The sequence below is a fragment of the Propithecus coquereli genome, unplaced genomic scaffold (genome assembly GCF_000956105.1).
Source record: "Propithecus coquereli isolate 6110/MARCELLA unplaced genomic scaffold, Pcoq_1.0 Scaffold56, whole genome shotgun sequence".
NCBI lineage: Eukaryota > Metazoa > Chordata > Mammalia > Primates > Indriidae > Propithecus > Propithecus coquereli.
In genome coordinates, this window is record NW_012151507.1 from 6,940,791 (window position 1) to 6,957,323 (window position 16,533).

General features: G+C 47.3%; 1 protein-coding gene across 1 annotated transcript; it reads right to left on the reverse strand.

Annotated features, from left to right (window-relative positions):
* Nucleotides 1-1,933: 1,933 nt before the first annotated feature.
* On the reverse strand, nucleotides 1,934-13,726 carry SERPINC1 (serpin peptidase inhibitor, clade C (antithrombin), member 1). The gene is made up of 7 exons (XM_012657764.1): nucleotides 13,546-13,726; nucleotides 11,245-11,614; nucleotides 9,321-9,536; nucleotides 8,329-8,466; nucleotides 6,229-6,619; nucleotides 4,931-4,995; nucleotides 1,934-2,194 (listed from the first exon to the last, which is right to left on the reverse strand). Exons 1-7 carry the CDS (start codon nucleotides 13,584-13,586, stop codon nucleotides 2,018-2,020), a joined length of 1,398 nt encoding a protein of 465 aa, XP_012513218.1. The 5' UTR covers nucleotides 13,587-13,726; the 3' UTR covers nucleotides 1,934-2,017.
* Nucleotides 13,727-16,533: the final 2,807 nt, after the last annotated feature.

Consider the following 16,533-nt stretch of genomic DNA (forward strand, 5'->3'; position numbering starts at 1 on the left):
TGGTGCTTACATGATGGGTGACAGCTGTCCCCCATCTACCTGTCCCTGGCACTGTGCCTTCCCACTGGTCACTGTGAAAAGCAGATCACACTGGACTCAGAGGCCAGAATCCAGGACGAGTTCCCCCACCCCTTCTCACAGTGAGCCCATCAGTTCTTTGTATAGCTGATAATGTAGCATTTACTTCTCTTTGGAAACTCTGGGGTTTTCTTCCCCAAGAAATAGTAAAGCATTTAAAGGAAACTAGTCAGAAAATTGGATTCTGGTGGTAGCTATCAAATAAAGAGATCATAGGAAAATTTCACTTCCTTTCAGTTGATATTGATTGATAGCAAGGATCGTCTATGCCCACCTCTTCCTGAGTTTTTAAAGGCTACCATAATATTTGTAAGCCGCAAACTTAGATCTAACAGCATTTTTTTTACAACTTGCTAATTGAGTAGGATTCGTAATAAAACAGACAATCAATTTCTAAAATGTTGTTATCCCTGAAAGGGAAACGGAATAGAATATTTTTAACTTTAAGAATCTACCGGTCTGTTTTTTCCCTTTGAAAAAACTAACATTTGAGATTTATGTCTTTCATCTGAAGCAACTACTCCATTAATAATAAAGATGCCCAGGAGCAGTCAGTGAGCCAGGCTAGCGCTCTTGGCCACTGAGGGTGCTGGACTGGCTTTGTGCATCTGATTTCCTAAGAATATCAGTTTTTATTATGACCTTAATTATAAATACCTATATATAGGAATAGGATTTTCTCTCACCCCACCCTCCTTTAATCATTATCACTTAAATGTAAACCACAACCTCCCCTTATCCCCTTTTACTGAAAAAAATGCACTTTAATTCCTAAGGAGAGTGACCGTTCCCAGCCCTGAAGCCAGATTACTTCAGGAGGAGAGTCAAGGAGGGAGAACTCTTGCCAGACCCTATGAAATTAACCAAATTCCTTAATGTAAACACAAATATAATGACATCCATTTTTAAGCTGCCCCCACTCCTTGTCAAAGGGAAAAAGAAACAACCATCCAATTGAAAAAGAGTTCAAAATGCCTGTCCTGATTTTGGAAGTTTCACTGGGGAAAAAAATACCTAATGTTAAGTTATTTTCTCAGCTACCAAATTATCAGAAACTTCTGTGTTGTTTTGTGGGAGGCTGAGTTTTTTTGATTAAAAGTCAAAACACAAAGGCTGTAAGGTATAGTCCTGATTTGTGTCATTTCTAAGTATCAGATTTGTTCTCCCTTAATTTAACAGGTGTTCTCGGTCTCTCCTCCTGTGGATTCTGTCCTTCCCCTGACGACAAGCCAATAGTCCTTGGTGGGGTTGCATGTCTCCTAGAGCCCCAGGGGTGGGGGAGGGCAGGAGGGTGGGCAGAGACTGGGATTGGGGAGGGAGATTCAAAGAAAGAGTGAAAATATGTGTTTATATAAACATATTTAAAGCAGTTTAGCAAAAGCTTTCTCGTTGAACAGCTTTAAGAACAATGTGAATGGAATCTTAGCAACTTGGTTAGCAATCTGAAAAGTCTATTAATGTATACTTGAAATTCTGTTTGTATAAAAATGCATTTTCCTCTTTATTTTAACACTGTGTAAAAGAACATTATGCATGTGAGTGTTTGAGAATTAAATGGTTTAATACTCAGATTTGAATCTGTCTTTTCTGTATATAAAGATTAGTTTGTTTAACTTTTTGGATTTTTTTCATGTGACAGAATACTGAGAATCCACGCTCCCCCTGCCCTCTCTGGATGTGTGCCATCTTTCAGGATGGAGTAGTGACGTATCTCCCTCTTTCGTTCTCTTGACCCAGACATGTCCCTGGGTGGAGAACAATTGAAAGCATCATCTTTTCAAATGCCCCAATAGCGTCTCTATCCTTTTCCCTTTTTCGTTGTCTTCATTTCAGGTTGTCACAGTCCATTGATATTTGTGAGATGGGAGTAGTTGTGTTTATTTTTACTTCTGTTCACAAACCAGAGTAGGAAGAGGTGCAAAGAGTAAGAACACTTTAGTTATTTAACACAAGGGTTGGCTACTCTGCCCATGAAGATAATAGTGTTCAGAGGAACTTCCCTTATAAAAACCAGGTAGGGCCTGTTGGCCTTGAAGGTCACTCTGTTGGGGTTCAGGGAGCGGCCAGCAATCAAGACGACACTACTCGCTGCTGCTTCGCTGCCTTCCTCATTTACCTGCAGATCACATAGGAAGCAAAACTGCTACATTAGCCACTCTGCAGTTCATACTGGCAGGTAAATCATCCACAAACACAGCAATTCCCCAAAAGGCCGCTTTCCAGTAAAAAGTACAGGTGCGTCAGGTTGGGTGCCCTCTGGAACCCTGCTTTACTCATTCTTTCATCCAGTGAACGTGAGGCACTTGCGTCGGTCCAGGTCTTATGCTAGGTAACAAGTGCAAGGGTTCCATTCATGTAATGCATGAACCCAAAATCTGCATGTGCACAGATTGTCACGATGGTCATTTCTGGCTGGCACCATTGTACATGGTGTTACAGACGTTTTTTTTTTTTTTCTTTTTGTTACAAGCTGCTAAAAGAGATTTTGATTCAAGATCAGAATTCTATAATTGAAATAGTTTGGGAGCATAAGGGTCCCAGTTATAGCTACTGCAAACAGCAGCCACTCAGGACCTAGGGCCTGTGGAAAGGAAAGGGGCCTCTGGCTGGATGAGATGCGTCTTTCCTGGAGTAGTGGACTGAAGCAACAGTATCTGAACTGGAATGGTACACAGAGTTGCCACAGGTCTAGAGGGAGACACCCTCAAGAAATTTTGCCTAGGGACTCAGAATATCATTGAAACTCCATTTCTGCCTCTTAACGAACGCACTGCAGATCCCTGAGCTTCGTGGAGTTAGTTAATGTTTTCTTCCTCCCTCATGCTCTCCCTTCCTCTCACTTTTCCTTCCCCTTCCTCCTTCCTTACACTATATCTTTCTGTATTATCTATTTCATGCTCATTTTAGGACAAATTTACAAGCACAGTAGAGCTTTTTCGTGATTTAAATCAGGTTCTGGTTTGTAATGGCTTCTCAGATCAACAATCAGTTGGGGACCTGTTTATTATAGGCTCCTAAGGTTTTTAAGGAAAACAACTTTGTTCCAGTAGCCCTGGAGGGATCTTCCATCATTGTTTAGCTCAGGTGGGTAAAATGAATCTAGACCTCTGCTTCTTCCTAATCGTAACTCAAAGCCTTCAAGGAGATCTGGGATGACCACTTCTAACTGAGCTACTCACAAGAGGATTTACAATGAGAGTTAAAACCCTGAGGACTCAACTTCCCTTGCAGTCTTCCTGTTCTTTCTTCCAAAAAAAACCATACGGAAGAAGGTAAAAGCAATGTCCTTTTTAAACTTCCAAACCATTAATCCAGTACTCACGTAAAATCCCTTGTTCTGAGATACATCCCTCTACTCTTGCTGTTGTCCTGCAGGTCGTTGCCATCATTGTCTTACAGATTCTATATCCACACTGAGGATTTGGGCACCCAGCCTTCCTGTCCACCCCCAGTCCTGCTACCATTTGACCTAGACAATTAAAATATCTTCGTAGGAGACCCATTCAGCACCCTACCCTCCCATTTTTTTCTACTCATCCAAACCAATGAGCATTACCTACACTCTAAGCAAACCAGTCCCATGGCTACACCTTGGACTTGCCATGTCTCAGAACTGCTCTACCTTTGAAATTATAATTATAGCATCATTTTCTCAGACTATACCCTTCTGTTTTTTTCAAGCTATCACATTTCCTCACTCCCATCGAAATTAATCTGACTTCCTCATGTCCCTTGACTCCTCCACTTTCCTCCAAACCAAACATTTCCCACTGAGCTTGGGCCCTGGAACCATATTTACTAGCACCGTGTTCTGAAACCTTTGACTACAATCTTCTTTGCAATTTATTTCCTCAGTCCTATGAACTTCTCTGATACTGACCTATCTCCCTTTCCTCACGGCCTGGCTCCCGCAAAGAATGGTCTACGCCAGTGGTTCCAAGATGTCATTGTGCGTCAGCATCCCCTGAGGAGCTTTATAAATGTTCAGATTCTCAGGACCCATCCCGGAATCTCCAAAGATGAAACTCCCGAGATGACTAATGCTATTGGTCCATAGTTTAGCATTTGAGAATCAGAAGTTCCATAGGCTGGACGTAGCTATTAATCTAACACAGGGTTCCATGCGCATCTCAGCTGGGGGAACACTAGGGTAACAATATTCAACTGTTTTCCTCACTTTCCCAGACCTCAGCATGCCAGCGGGTCTTGTTCCTGTCCCAGGAAGAGGATATACATTTATTTGACCGCCTAACTTTGTTTCTTGCAGTGTAGTTAGTGCTCTAGTCCCCCAGAACACACATTAAGACACTGATCCACACTCTGACCAGTTCCCCGTTCTTACCTTCCCTTTGCTTTCCAGCCGTCACAATCAGGCAAAGTAAACTGCGGACACCCTCCGGTCTCCCTACTAAATGCTCTTTCCCGTCCCTTAAAACTCCTCCCTGGGTTTCCATGACTTCATGCTCTCCTGGTTCTCCTCCTCTGAATTCCTTCTTAGTGGCCTTTGCTGGCTCCTTTTCCTATGTCACCCTCCTCCAAATGTCTGTGTTCCTACTTGACCAGCTGCAAGACAGGGAGCTGGAGCGGAGCGTAGAAGAACCGCACCGCACCGGGAGTGTGTCGGGGGAGGGCTGTAGCATCCTCACGGAGGAGAGGACTACCGGTCTGGGATGTGAGGGGCACTAGAAACATGCCTTTCCCTCAGCTGTGTCCTGCTGTTCATGCGTCTGCCGTCTACACCGCAAGAGCGAGTGGAGCAAGAACTCCAAAGTTACAAATCTCACAAGATACTGCTGTATCGAATAATAAGAAAAGCAGCATAGGAAGAGCGAGGGAAGGGAGGTGTACTCACCTCAAGAAACGCTTTATGGAACGCGTCTGAGACGTACAGGTCGTTCCGGCCTTCTGCAACAATACCTGGAAGGCAAAGCAAAGAAGGCTCTGTGTAAAGGGAGAAAGTTGGCTTCAACCCACAGACAGGAATTTAGTTTAAATTAAGAGGTCCTCTGGGGCTTTTTTGAAAAATAGAAGGAATCCTGGACCTTCGCCTAATGATACCCCCTACAATTAATATGTGTTACAAATAATAAAGTACTTTGGACTTGTTCAGCCTGGCACCTGTGAATTTAGTGTCAGGCTTCAGCTCTTTGAGGCTGTGGGGAGGACAGGACTCTGTCCTTGAAGAAAAACTCACTCCATCTAGTAGGAACATCTTTCTTTCCAGTCCAGCAAGAGTTTTAGTTTTCAGAACAACTTTAAAAACAGTCCAGTAAAGATAAATCCAATTCCCTAACATGGTAAACATTTTATTTTTTTTTTGAGACAAGAGTCTCGCTCTGTTGCCCAGGCTAGAGTGCCGTGGCCTCAGCCCAGCTCACAGCAACCTCAAACTCCTGGGCTCAAGCGATCCTCCTGCCTCAGCCTCCCAAGTAGCTGAGACTATAGGCACATGCCACTGTGCCTGGCTAATTTTTTTTTTTCTATATAGATTTTTAGTTGTCCGGCTAATTTCTATTTTTTTTAGTAAAGACAGGGTCTTGCTCTTGCTCAGGCTGGTCTCAAATTCCTGACCTCAAGTGATCCTCCCGCCTCGGCCTCCCAGAGTGCTAGGATTACAGGCATGAGCCACCGCACCCGGCCCGTAAACATCTTTTTTAAAAAGATATTTTATTGCCTATTTTTAATGTCAACTGAAGTATCACAACTGGGAAAGGTTGGCTATATCTGTCCAAGTGATCTTGAGGAAAGCACATGAGCCCTTTGGAATGTCAGGCGAAAGGCTATTTATTAAATGTCAGGCCTGTTCTGTAGGACCCAGATGTCCCCAGCTGTTAATATGTCTCTTTGCTCTCTATTCCGATGCCTTTTCAAATTCTTCTCCACCTGGTCCCATCTCCTCTGTCAGATGCAGACTCACAGGGTGCTAGTGCCGGCTGGACCCATGGAGATCCAAGAGCAAACTCTCACTTTTACAGATGAGGAAACTGAGGCCTCAAAAGGGAAGGGGATTTCCACAAGTTAGCAGTAGAACCCGGGTCAGAATCCAGGTGTCCTGACTTGCTGCTCTTTCCTGTTTTTTCTCCAACTCTTCCAATTTTGGTCAGACCGCCTTGGAGGCAGGGAGAAGAGGAAACTCCTTCTTATACTAACCTGGGAGTTTGGACTTTTCAGGGCTGAACAGATCGACGAGGCCCATATCTTGCAGCTGCTCCTTCAAACTGAAGCCATCCTCGATGCGGAAGCGGGGCATGTGGACCACCAGCATCACCTCCTCCAGCTCGTCCAGCCACTCCTGCAGCACCTCTGGGCTGAGCTCCTGCTCCACCTTGGCCAGGCTCTTCTCAGGCTTGGGCAAGACAAGCACCATGGTGATGTCATCGCCTTTGAAGGGCAACTCAAGCACCTGGGTGCCTTCGGCCACACGCCTGTAGCGGAACTTGCTTTCCTGGTACATCATAGACACGGAGCACGTCTCTCCATCAGCCTTGTAGAACAGCTCCTCCCTTGTATTCTCGGGGCTGAACTTTGACTTCCACAGGCCCTGAAAGAAGACACCAAGTCGGAGAATCCCAAAGGAAGAACAAAACATCCATAGGAGGATATTTATTGACACAGGACACATTCACATTATATTACCACATACATGTATAATTATTAGGAAAAAAGATTGGAGGGATATGCACGAAAAGGTTAATAATGACTATGTCAGAGTGATGGAATTACGAGTGGGTTTTTTTTCTGTGTACTTTTCTGTATTTCTCAGGTTTTCAGCAGTGGATATTTGCTTTTATAATCAGAAAAATAAAAACTAAAACCAAGAACAACCTATAAGCCTCTGTGCAAGTCTCTTCTTGAGTTTAAATCTAATTGCCTTTTGCTGTCTGCCTCCCACCAGCCTTTTTCCAAGAGCCAACCACCAAAGCTCTGGGCTCTGCCTTGGGGGATAAAAGCCAGACACAGGTAACAATCCCAGGGGGTCATCTGGAAGCCCTGCCAAGCAGAGGATGAGTCCTGACTGACTTCTCGCTCAGAGTGGGAGGGACCCTGAGATAGAAGGCTTTTGAAAATTACCATTTCTTATCACTTTCTGGCTCTTTGATTTGGGGACAAGTCACTTAACTCTTCTGAGTGGTGCTTTCTCATCTGTAAAATTAGGAGCTGGTGATAGAATGTTCCCTGTGCACCAGGCCCAAGTCTAAGCATTTTACACACATCAACTTATTCATCCCCTCAGTAACCCTATGAGGAAGCTGTACCATTATTACCATTTTATAGATGCAGAAATTTGGGCAGAGAAAGGTCTCAGGTAACTCACCCAAGTTCACACACTTGGAAATGGAAGAGCCAGGATTTAAAACAAAGTAACCTATCCAAGTGGCCCAAGGTCTCATTTGTGATGTTGTGAGGCTCAGGAGGGCTAACAAATGGCAAACTGTTCTGCAAACTGTAAAGGGCAATGCACATTGTGGAAACACCATCAACTCTATTCTTGGGGAGAGGGAAACCCCAAGAGACACAGTGACCGACGACAGCAGTGACTGGCTAATCCCCTGGGCCATGTGGGAGGGTAGAATGCATATGGAGCATGTGCCAGGATGAGCAAAAGATGCCACAATTCCACCTGCCTTAGACCGCTGGTCCTCCTGATGTCAGTGACCTGTTATTTATTCCCACTACCTTCTTCCTTCTCCTTCCCAAATGGAATCAAGTTGAAAGAGTCTTTAGAACTCTTCCCTCTGAGGAAGACCAGGCCAGCTGCATGGTCAAACAACAGGGATTCTGCCAAGTCCAAGGTGAGCCTGGCACCTGGACGTACAGAGGCTTCAGGCGAGGGGAACTCTGAGTCACTGTAGACGCTGCTCCAGATGATGGGAAAATCTCAGCACTGAGGACTGTCAATAGACTCTGTCATTTTGTCCTAGTTTTAAAAATGGAGTTAACTAGACAGCAGATATCGTCACACATATAGGAGAGTTTATCACCATGTACACCTTGCGGCTGGGTGTGCTGGGTTTGTGTGTGTGCACATTCTGCCCCAAGCCTGGGGACACTACCAGGCCCCCTTGGACCTCAGCCCGGCAGCCATGGCTCTAAAGGTTCTGGGCTCTCTGCAAATTTATATGTCTGCCCAGACCATGCATGGACCACTTCTCAGAAAGGATCTACCTACACATACCCGATGGTGTGAAAGAGGGCAAGCCAAAAAGCAAGAGGAAGGCCCAGGGGTCTCTCCGGGGCCATTTTGAATACCTTGAAGTAAATGGTGTTAACCAGCACCAGAAGAGTGAGCTCGTCGATGGCCCCTGTGGGAATGACGTCAGTGATGCGGCCTTCGGTCTTATTGGACACCCATTCGTTGATGGTCACTCTGGACTGCTCTGCATTTTCCTGAGGAGAACAGGAGACAAACCTACCCAACCGGCTTCTCCATGTCCCCGTACCCCATTTTATTTTGCTCATCATCCCTCTGTCCTTTCCCCTCATTTGATTAAGAAGCCATCGCTCTAACCCAAACTAGGGAAACCTTGCATCTCTAACATGGTGCCATGAATCTCTCATATAGTTAATAAGTAGTATCAGAAGAAAAAAAAGAACAAAAGGAGAAATAGGAAGAAATAAAGAACTGAATAAGAAGAAAGGAGAAAATGGTCTGGGAAAAAGAAGATAAAATATCTTCTCTGACTTAGGAAAATATGAACTCACAAAAGTAGAGTTTCCAAAACATGTTCCATGGAAAGCCATGAATGATGGTGGGGGTGGTGGGTTGGGAGGAGGAGGGAAATGCGGTGAAGTCAAATAAGTTTGAGAAATTCTGATTGAAACAAGCCAATAGATTTTTCTGTCACAGAACTTCTCAGAACGCTTGTTAGGCTCGTGTGCTTCCTAAGTCTCCAAGAGGAGAATATAACATGCATCACATACCCATTTTATTTGACCATGCTGTTTAAATAAGATATCTTACAGGACTGGCATCTTCAGAATACCCTTTGGTGCATATTTGAAGTTGGTGAATGAAATGAAGAATTGATTATTTACACAGCGTTTTCAGAGCAGCCACTGCAATGGGGGGTATAGACACTATTGATTTCTCAGGTTTCAAATAAGAAATAAGTATTGCAGGGGGTCTGACTTGCAGACAGCCCTCTAACAGTCTTCAGCTAGCATAGCAGTGTTGACTTGGACCCTGTTTTTCTGGGTAGAGAGGAAGAACTCTGAGGTTAGGAATAACATCTACGACTCACCTTGAAGTTCAGGGGCTGGAGCTTGGCGCCATATACCACCTCACTGATGTCCTGGTAGGTCTCGTTGAAGACTAGGGATTTTTCTCCAAAAAGGCGGTTTGCTGATACCAACCTGGAGGATTTGTTGGCTTTTCTATAGAGTCGGCAGTTCAGTTTGGCAAAGAAGAAATGGATCTGATCAGATGTTTTCTCGGATATGGTATCGAATTTGAATACCTGTAGAAGTCAAAAGAAAATGGTTGTGGGTGTGGTGGGAGGCCCAGCTCATGGGGGCGGTGGCTGTGCCCGTGGACCCTGACCAGGGGCAGCCACTCAGCTGTGAGCTCCATCAGGCACAGTGCCTGGCACAGCATCGATGTTCAACTCGTGTGTTTTAAATGAATAAATGGATGAAGAAGAATGAAAGGTAGGAAGGATGATTCTGGACAGAGAGGAGAGTCAGGACAATGTCCCTTATTGTGAGGGACATAAAGTTTGTTACACTTTATGGCATCTACTGGGGCCAGCTGCTGTTGGGGATACTGGTGGTGGAGGTGAGAAAGGAGAAGAGTGATTCCATCAGCAAGGGATTAAACAGCCCAGAATAAGAGTCTCAGGGTTGAAAAGGACTTAAAGATTGGCTGTAAGAGTCACAGCCTTTGAAGCTGTAACCCCACCCCATCCCCAAGGCAGAATGGGTGTGGCTACTCCCTGCCTTCCCTTCCACACTCTTTCCTCAGGCAACTAAAGGTCTTTTGGTTTTATATGTTCTCTCTGCCTCTGGTTTTCCTGATTTTATTTCAGTATGTATTTCTTTTTTGGGGGATCATGCTTTTGACCAGAAGGCTGGTGCCGAGTTTCTCTTTCCTCCAGAGAGATGCAGTCCCACCCCACTTGTCCAGGGCATGGCATCTTGTATTGGAAGATTCTGTAGAGAAGAGGACCTGAAGGACAGGCTTGGTTTGGAAACAGTGTTCTGTTTCTGTTCTTATAGGAAGGGTCGCATTTAAAATCTCAGTTTGGTGCAGAGACACGGGGGATACGGAAGTGCTTTGAGATCGATACCATACAGATGACCAAAGGGCAGGGAGAAGGCAGTATTAAGTGTCTCAAGAGTTTCTAAAGCTACAGTTCCCTTTTGGAGCCAGCTGGGTTAATTCATCCCAGAAGACCGAGCAAAGGTGATGAAGTTCAGTGAAATTGGCCGCTAGCGTGGAGGGAAACCCTCCTAAGATCCACAGACCTTAGTGTCTGAGATTCAAATAAGCGCTGTGTACCACACTGAAGGCCTGCACCTCTCTACTGATTGTCTGCTTCCAAAGCGTGATCCAACCTGAAGAAAGACTGCCAGACCCCCAAGCCCAGGGCAGATTAAGGAGTTAGCGTTTCCATCTGTGACTTACTCCAGTGGTATTAATGGCTACTTCATCCATGGCTTTTCTTCCTAGCATGCCCCACTTTCCTCCCACAAAAAAAGGGGTGGGGGGAAACAAGTCACTGATCTGAAATGATCAATACTTCCCAGAGCGAGAAAATGCTCTCACATCCATCCTTCAGGTTTCTCTTGGCTTCTCTGGACCCCAGGTCTTAATATAGAGCCCTAGGATCTTTATATGCAAGAGCCCACGTGCCTGAGGTCACCAGAGGGGAAGCTCCCTTTCCCTGTGTTTTAACGAACACACGTATGAATGAAAGAACAACTAAAAAGAGAAGTTGGAAGAGACACAGGCTTTCTTCCCCCATTTTAAGGTAGCCCAAGGGATTTACAAAGCAGCAATCAGGTCAGAATTCCTTGCCTAATTTTTTTAAAAACTGGTTTTCAAAGGGAATCATAACCCACAGTGAGCTCTCCTGGTGACCTGTAGTGCTGGGCTAGGAATCGCCGGACCTACGGAAGCCGGAAGGATGGTCCTAGCAAGTTAGGCACAAGGTCTTTGGATTGTACCTCCATCAGCTGCTTGAGGGTGTCGTTACAGGCACCCAGCTTGGTCATAGCAAAAGCCGTGGAGATACTCAGGGGTGACAGGAAAATGTTGTCGTTGTCATTCTTGGAGTCGGCCAGGTGCTGATAGAAGGTGGTGGCAAACCGGGAATTGGCCTTGGATAATTCCCAGACCCGCCGGTTGGTGGCCTCGGGGATCTTCTGCTCTGAGCCCTCATCCTCAGTTGCCTTCTTCTCTGGGGAGCGGTAAATGCACATGGGATTCACGGGAATGTCCCGGGGCTTGGCTGCGCAGATGTCCTCCACAGGGATCCCGTGACAGGTCACACAGCCCCAGAGGCCAATGAGCAGCAAGGGGAGAAGACGTACCTTCCTACAAGGGGACAGAATGCTGAGTTAAGCTAGGCTGGAAGACACTCTATCCCCACTGCCCACCAGACCTGCCTCGGGATAGCACGGGGGTGGCCGGGAGGAGAGCGTGGAACCAAGTACGAGGGCCCAGGACAAGTCCAGTCCTGGACTCCTTGCAAGTAGATAGTCCCAAGTGCTTGGACATAGTCATGCTGAGATGAGAATCAACTGATAGTTACCAGAAATGTTGTGTGCTCAAGGGCCCAGGCTGGGAGAAATGAAGAATGCAAAGCTTCCTATTGGTCAGCAGGAACACGTGTACATGAAAACCCGTCAGGGAACGTCGGTGTCCCGTGAAGAGTTAGGGCAGCAGGGGGAGTACTTACAGACAAGGCTGGGAGACCTCCTAATGGGATGGAATTTAACCTGCTCTTAAAGGATGGGGAGGATTTTGACTGATGCAGCAGAGGTTTCGGCAATACCAGAGGGGTAGGAAGGAAGGAGCTGAGCACAGGCAACGTCTATGTGCTGGAGATTCCCAGATCTCTAGCTCCAACCCTGATCCTTCCACTGAGCTGCAGATCAATTGCGGGAATTCCACCTGGAAATTCTGCACGTTCGTTCCTTAGCGCAACATGACCAGACTGAACCGGCAATTCTCGCGCACACACCTGCTTTCCTTCCGTGTCCTCCAACTCAGTGGAGGGCCCCTCATGACCCGGCATCTGGTGCAGAAGCCCAGGGGCCACCCCGGGTCCTCCCTCCCACCCTTCTCATTCAGTCAAACCCCAGGTTTGATTAATTCTGCGTCCTTGTTCTCCGGCCACTTACTGCCACTGCCTTCGTTCAGGCCCTCAGCCTTTTTTATTGCCTGGAATTTTTAGTAGCTTCCAACATGGCTTCATTAAAGGTAAATAAAGCTAATCTCACTTTTTTTTTTAATGAGATAGTGACAGTGGTAAATTAGGAGAATTGGGACACCCAGTGAAGCAAACAAAGTGATACAGGCTCTCATAATGCCTGTAATCCCAGCTACTCGGGAGGCTCAGGTGGGAAAATTGCTTGAGCCCAGGAGTTTAAGACCAGCCTGGGCAACACAGCAAGATCGGGGAAAAATATCTCTCGTAATAATTTTTGTAGACAGAGAGGGTGGCCAAGGGCTTCCCCCGGCTGGTGTGCGGTCCTGGGTGGGGCTGGCTGGAAGCGGGGGGGGCAGCCAAGGGGCCTCGTCTTCTCGCATGGTCTGGGGCCGACTGCGGCCGTTTCGAGAGCAGAGGCCGGCGTGGCAGGGAAGTGGAGGCACTGAGGGAGATACAGGGCCCGGGTGAGGCAGAGAGGGGACCTGCCGTTCACGTCCCCAGCTCGACCGCCTTCTGTTTCCCGTTGTGTCCTCGGCTACACTCGGAAATGCGGTGGAGGCCGAGGCCTGGCAGCTCCGTTGGGCACAAAGAAGAGCCCGGAGGGTGAGCGGCCACCCCACTCTAGCCTGGGACCACGCGGACAGAGAAGGGGTGAGTGTGGCGCTGAGGCAGGAGCAAGTCTCCCGGTGAGAAGAGGGAACAGGGCTGAGGCCCTTTAGTCAGAGGTCGCTGAGACCCTGCGGGGCGGGGAGGGGGAGGGGGAGACCGAGCGGAAGAAGGAGCGAGCGGGAGAAGGAGCGTCTTCAGAGGTGCAGTCTGCCCTCTCTGGGAGCCCCCGGGAGCGCGCCCGCTGCCGGGAGCGCCGCGCCGCGCAGCCTCCTCGCAGGGGAGGCGCCTACGTTTCCTGAGCGAGCGGGCTCTGAGGTGTGGCTCAGGGAAGGCCTCACCCCAGGACGGGGCGGGCGGGAGGGCGCCTGAAACGCCGTCTTCCAAACAGGTCTTTGACATAACTGCGACAGCGAGGGGGCCTGGTCTTCTCAAAGGTGCCAAGTCCCAGAGCCCGAGGGCTTGCAAAGGGCAAGCGCCCTCTTACCTTCTTCCAGCCGCGACGGCCGCTGCCCCACCGGCGTGCATGTCGCTAATCTTCCGCGGCGGCAAGTGGAGATAGTGCGTCCGAGGCAATGCTCCGAAAACTGGTTCTTGCCTCTAAGTGCGACTGGGGCTCCAGAGGCGGGAGGCAGCTGGTCAGGAGAGGAGAACCGAGGTCAAAGGCCGATGACCAGTTCCCAGGGTTAAGCAAAGTGTAGAGCCCAGTGTTGTTTAGTTAGCAGAGACGTTCTAAAGTTCAGTCGGGCCTGGGGAAGGCAGGACCCAGCTTTCCTGCCCACACCCCCCCATTCTCCTCTTCACCTGTATAGAAAAGGAAGAGGAGAACATGTTCATGAAGCAACTTGGTTAGAGAATACCTGACTGAGCAGAGAGCAAGAGAGAGTGAGCGTGATATCTAACCCGACGAGGGGAGGGACAAGCTGTTGCTACCTTCAGGCTTCTGAGAGCCGTGGTGTCCCCTCCTGGCAGAGACTGGGACACATGATGTCACACCTGGGGCCCACAGACAGACCCACTCCCCACTCAGCTCTGAAGTGATGGGAGGGGGACACAAGAGCGGGGTCCCCAGGGTGCAGGCCGAGAGTGAGCGGGGTGGGAGGTACTTAGCAAAACTCTACCGGGGGATCAGGAGGCAGAGTGTGGGGGCAGGTAGGAAAACATACATACAGCTGCTGAAATAAAAACAAGCTAAATTATATTTGTATTGTTATCATTACTAGTTATTAGGGAGATGACGTAAATTCAAACTAATGGGGATAAAGGGCACATTTATTTCTATTTCCCTCTTCCTAAATAGCCAAAAGCAATGCCGCAAGGATTGCTGCCACCGTGTTCACAGGACACGAGATCGCTGCCTTGGGTGTGAGCCAGGGCTCCCTGAAGCTGTTGTTGCAGTCACAGGAATTTTAGAGAATTCTTTAGTCATTACACAGGAAACGCCCACCTGTACTAAAGCCGTGTTTAGGTTCTCGGCTGACTCAGACCCTGGACGCTTTGAGGACCCCTATATGCAGCGCAAACTGTTGCCAAGAACAGAGGCGCCCCTGTCACCCTAAATAAAAGACAATTGAAGTCTCCAGTTCAACCACTTGTGTTCCACAAATACAAGAATGCTACCTGTGCCAGCAGACGTGGTCCTTAGGGCTGGGGTTTCCATTCAGGAGAGACACACAAAGAATCAGTATATACAAAATAAAAATACAACATGTCAGTCAGATGTTAATATGGGCCATGGAGAAAACTAGAGGAGGCAAATGCATGGAAAGCGATGGGTGGAGGTGGGGAGGGCACCATTTGAGACAGGGTGCTAGGAAAGGCCTCCTTAATGAGTTGACGTTAAGAGAACAGAAAGAAATGAGGAGGGAGCCATATAAATACCTTCAGGAAGAGCTGTCCATACAGAAGAAACAGGAAGTACAAAGATACTGAGGTGGGAATGGTATCGAGACCTACTGTTCCCACCTGTAGTTGTGAGGCTTGTGCCCCGCAAAGAAGGACCTTGGAGGAGGCAGATGAGGGGGCCCTGCAGAAGGGGTGCAGGTGGTCGGTGAACACCTGCAGGAAAAGATAAGCTGCAGATGCTCCCTGGCCAGGGGGTTAAGAGCTATAACATCAGCGGTTGGGTTTACTTTGTTCATCCATTCACTGAGCCATAGGAAGAAAACATCTAATTAATGCCTGTATGTACAGGTCCCCAGGTGCTGGACCTGGGGACAGGAAGATGAATCTGCCCTCGAGGTGTTCAGTGCCTCATTAGGAGCGCCCAGACGTGAAGACAAACATCCCAATCAATGCCACTGGTCACATGACTGAAGTGTCTGTTAGGGAAGGGGGAGGGCATGCAGGAGGGCCTGTCAGCGGAGCTGGGGCGGGGGGTGGGAGTACAGGGATGATGCTGAGGACAATGCTGTAAGAACTTTGCAAGACTAAGACTTAAACATTTTTATGCTGAAATAATTTTAGACATAGAAAAGTTGCAAAAATAGTACAAAACATTCTTTTATACCCTTCACCTATATTCCCCAAGTGTTAACATTTTACCATGTTTGCTTTTCATTCTCTCTTTATAATACACACACACACAAATATGTTATTTTTCTGTACTATTTGAAAGTTGCAGATATATGCACCTTCACCCGTAAGTAGTGTAAAGTTCCTAAAAACAAGGACATTCCCTTATATGATCACAGTATGATGATCAAAGTCAGGAAATTAATATTGCTGTTTATTTTCAAATATAGTACTATTTTCAAATCTATAAACCTTATTCTAATGTTGCCAATCATCCCATTAATGTTCTTTATAGCAGTGGTTCTCCAACTTCTTGGTCTCAGAATCCCCCCTTTTATTTTTCCAGAAAGGGTCTTGCAGTGTCTCCTGGGCTAGAGTGCAGTGGTGTCATCATAGCTCACTGCAACCTCAAACTACTGCCTGAAGCGATCCTCCTGCCTCAGCCTCCCAATTAGCTGGGACTACAGGAGCGCACTGCCACACTCATCTGATTTTTCTATTTTTGGTAGAGACAGGGTCTTGCTCTTGCTCAGGCTGATCTTGAACTCCTGGCCTCAAGCAATCCTCCCACCTCGGCCTCCCAAAGTGCTTGGATTACAGGCGTGAACCACCATGCCTGGCCCCAGCTGTTTCTCTTGAGGCAAGATTTACAGCATGCCACCATCTGGTTACCTCTGGATAGTCTCTACCAAATTTGTTCATAATTTCCTCAAAACCCAGGGCCCAGAAACAAATCCAGGGGCTACCACCTTTTTCTCTGTCTATCCGTATTTTATTAGAACATACTTGTCTCTGATGCACATTCCAAAGGAGCATACTCACAGCACAGCCTGGGCATTCACCATACCGGCTCTTTCTTTTTCGGTTGCTGAATCGACAAGTCACATGATGAAAACGAGGCTGTCTAAGCCCTGGAAGTTATCAGCGCAGGCGTTCTCTGCCTCTCACCTCTTGGACCTAC

What these genes read in the sequence shown, in the direction of transcription:
- SERPINC1 (XM_012657764.1), bottom strand. Translation starts at nt 13,586, where the DNA reads ATGCACGCCGGTGGGGCAGCGGCCGTCGCGGCTGGAAGAAG. An exon ending in TCCAGCCCCTGAACTTCAAG is followed by an intron (nt 8,467 to 9,320) that starts GTGAGTCGTAGA and finishes TGTTCTCCTCAG; the next exon opens with GAAAATGCAGAGCAGTCCAG. An exon ending in TTAACACCATTTACTTCAAG is followed by an intron (nt 6,620 to 8,328) that starts GTATTCAAAATG and finishes GTCTTCTTTCAG; the next exon opens with GGCCTGTGGAAGTCAAAGTT.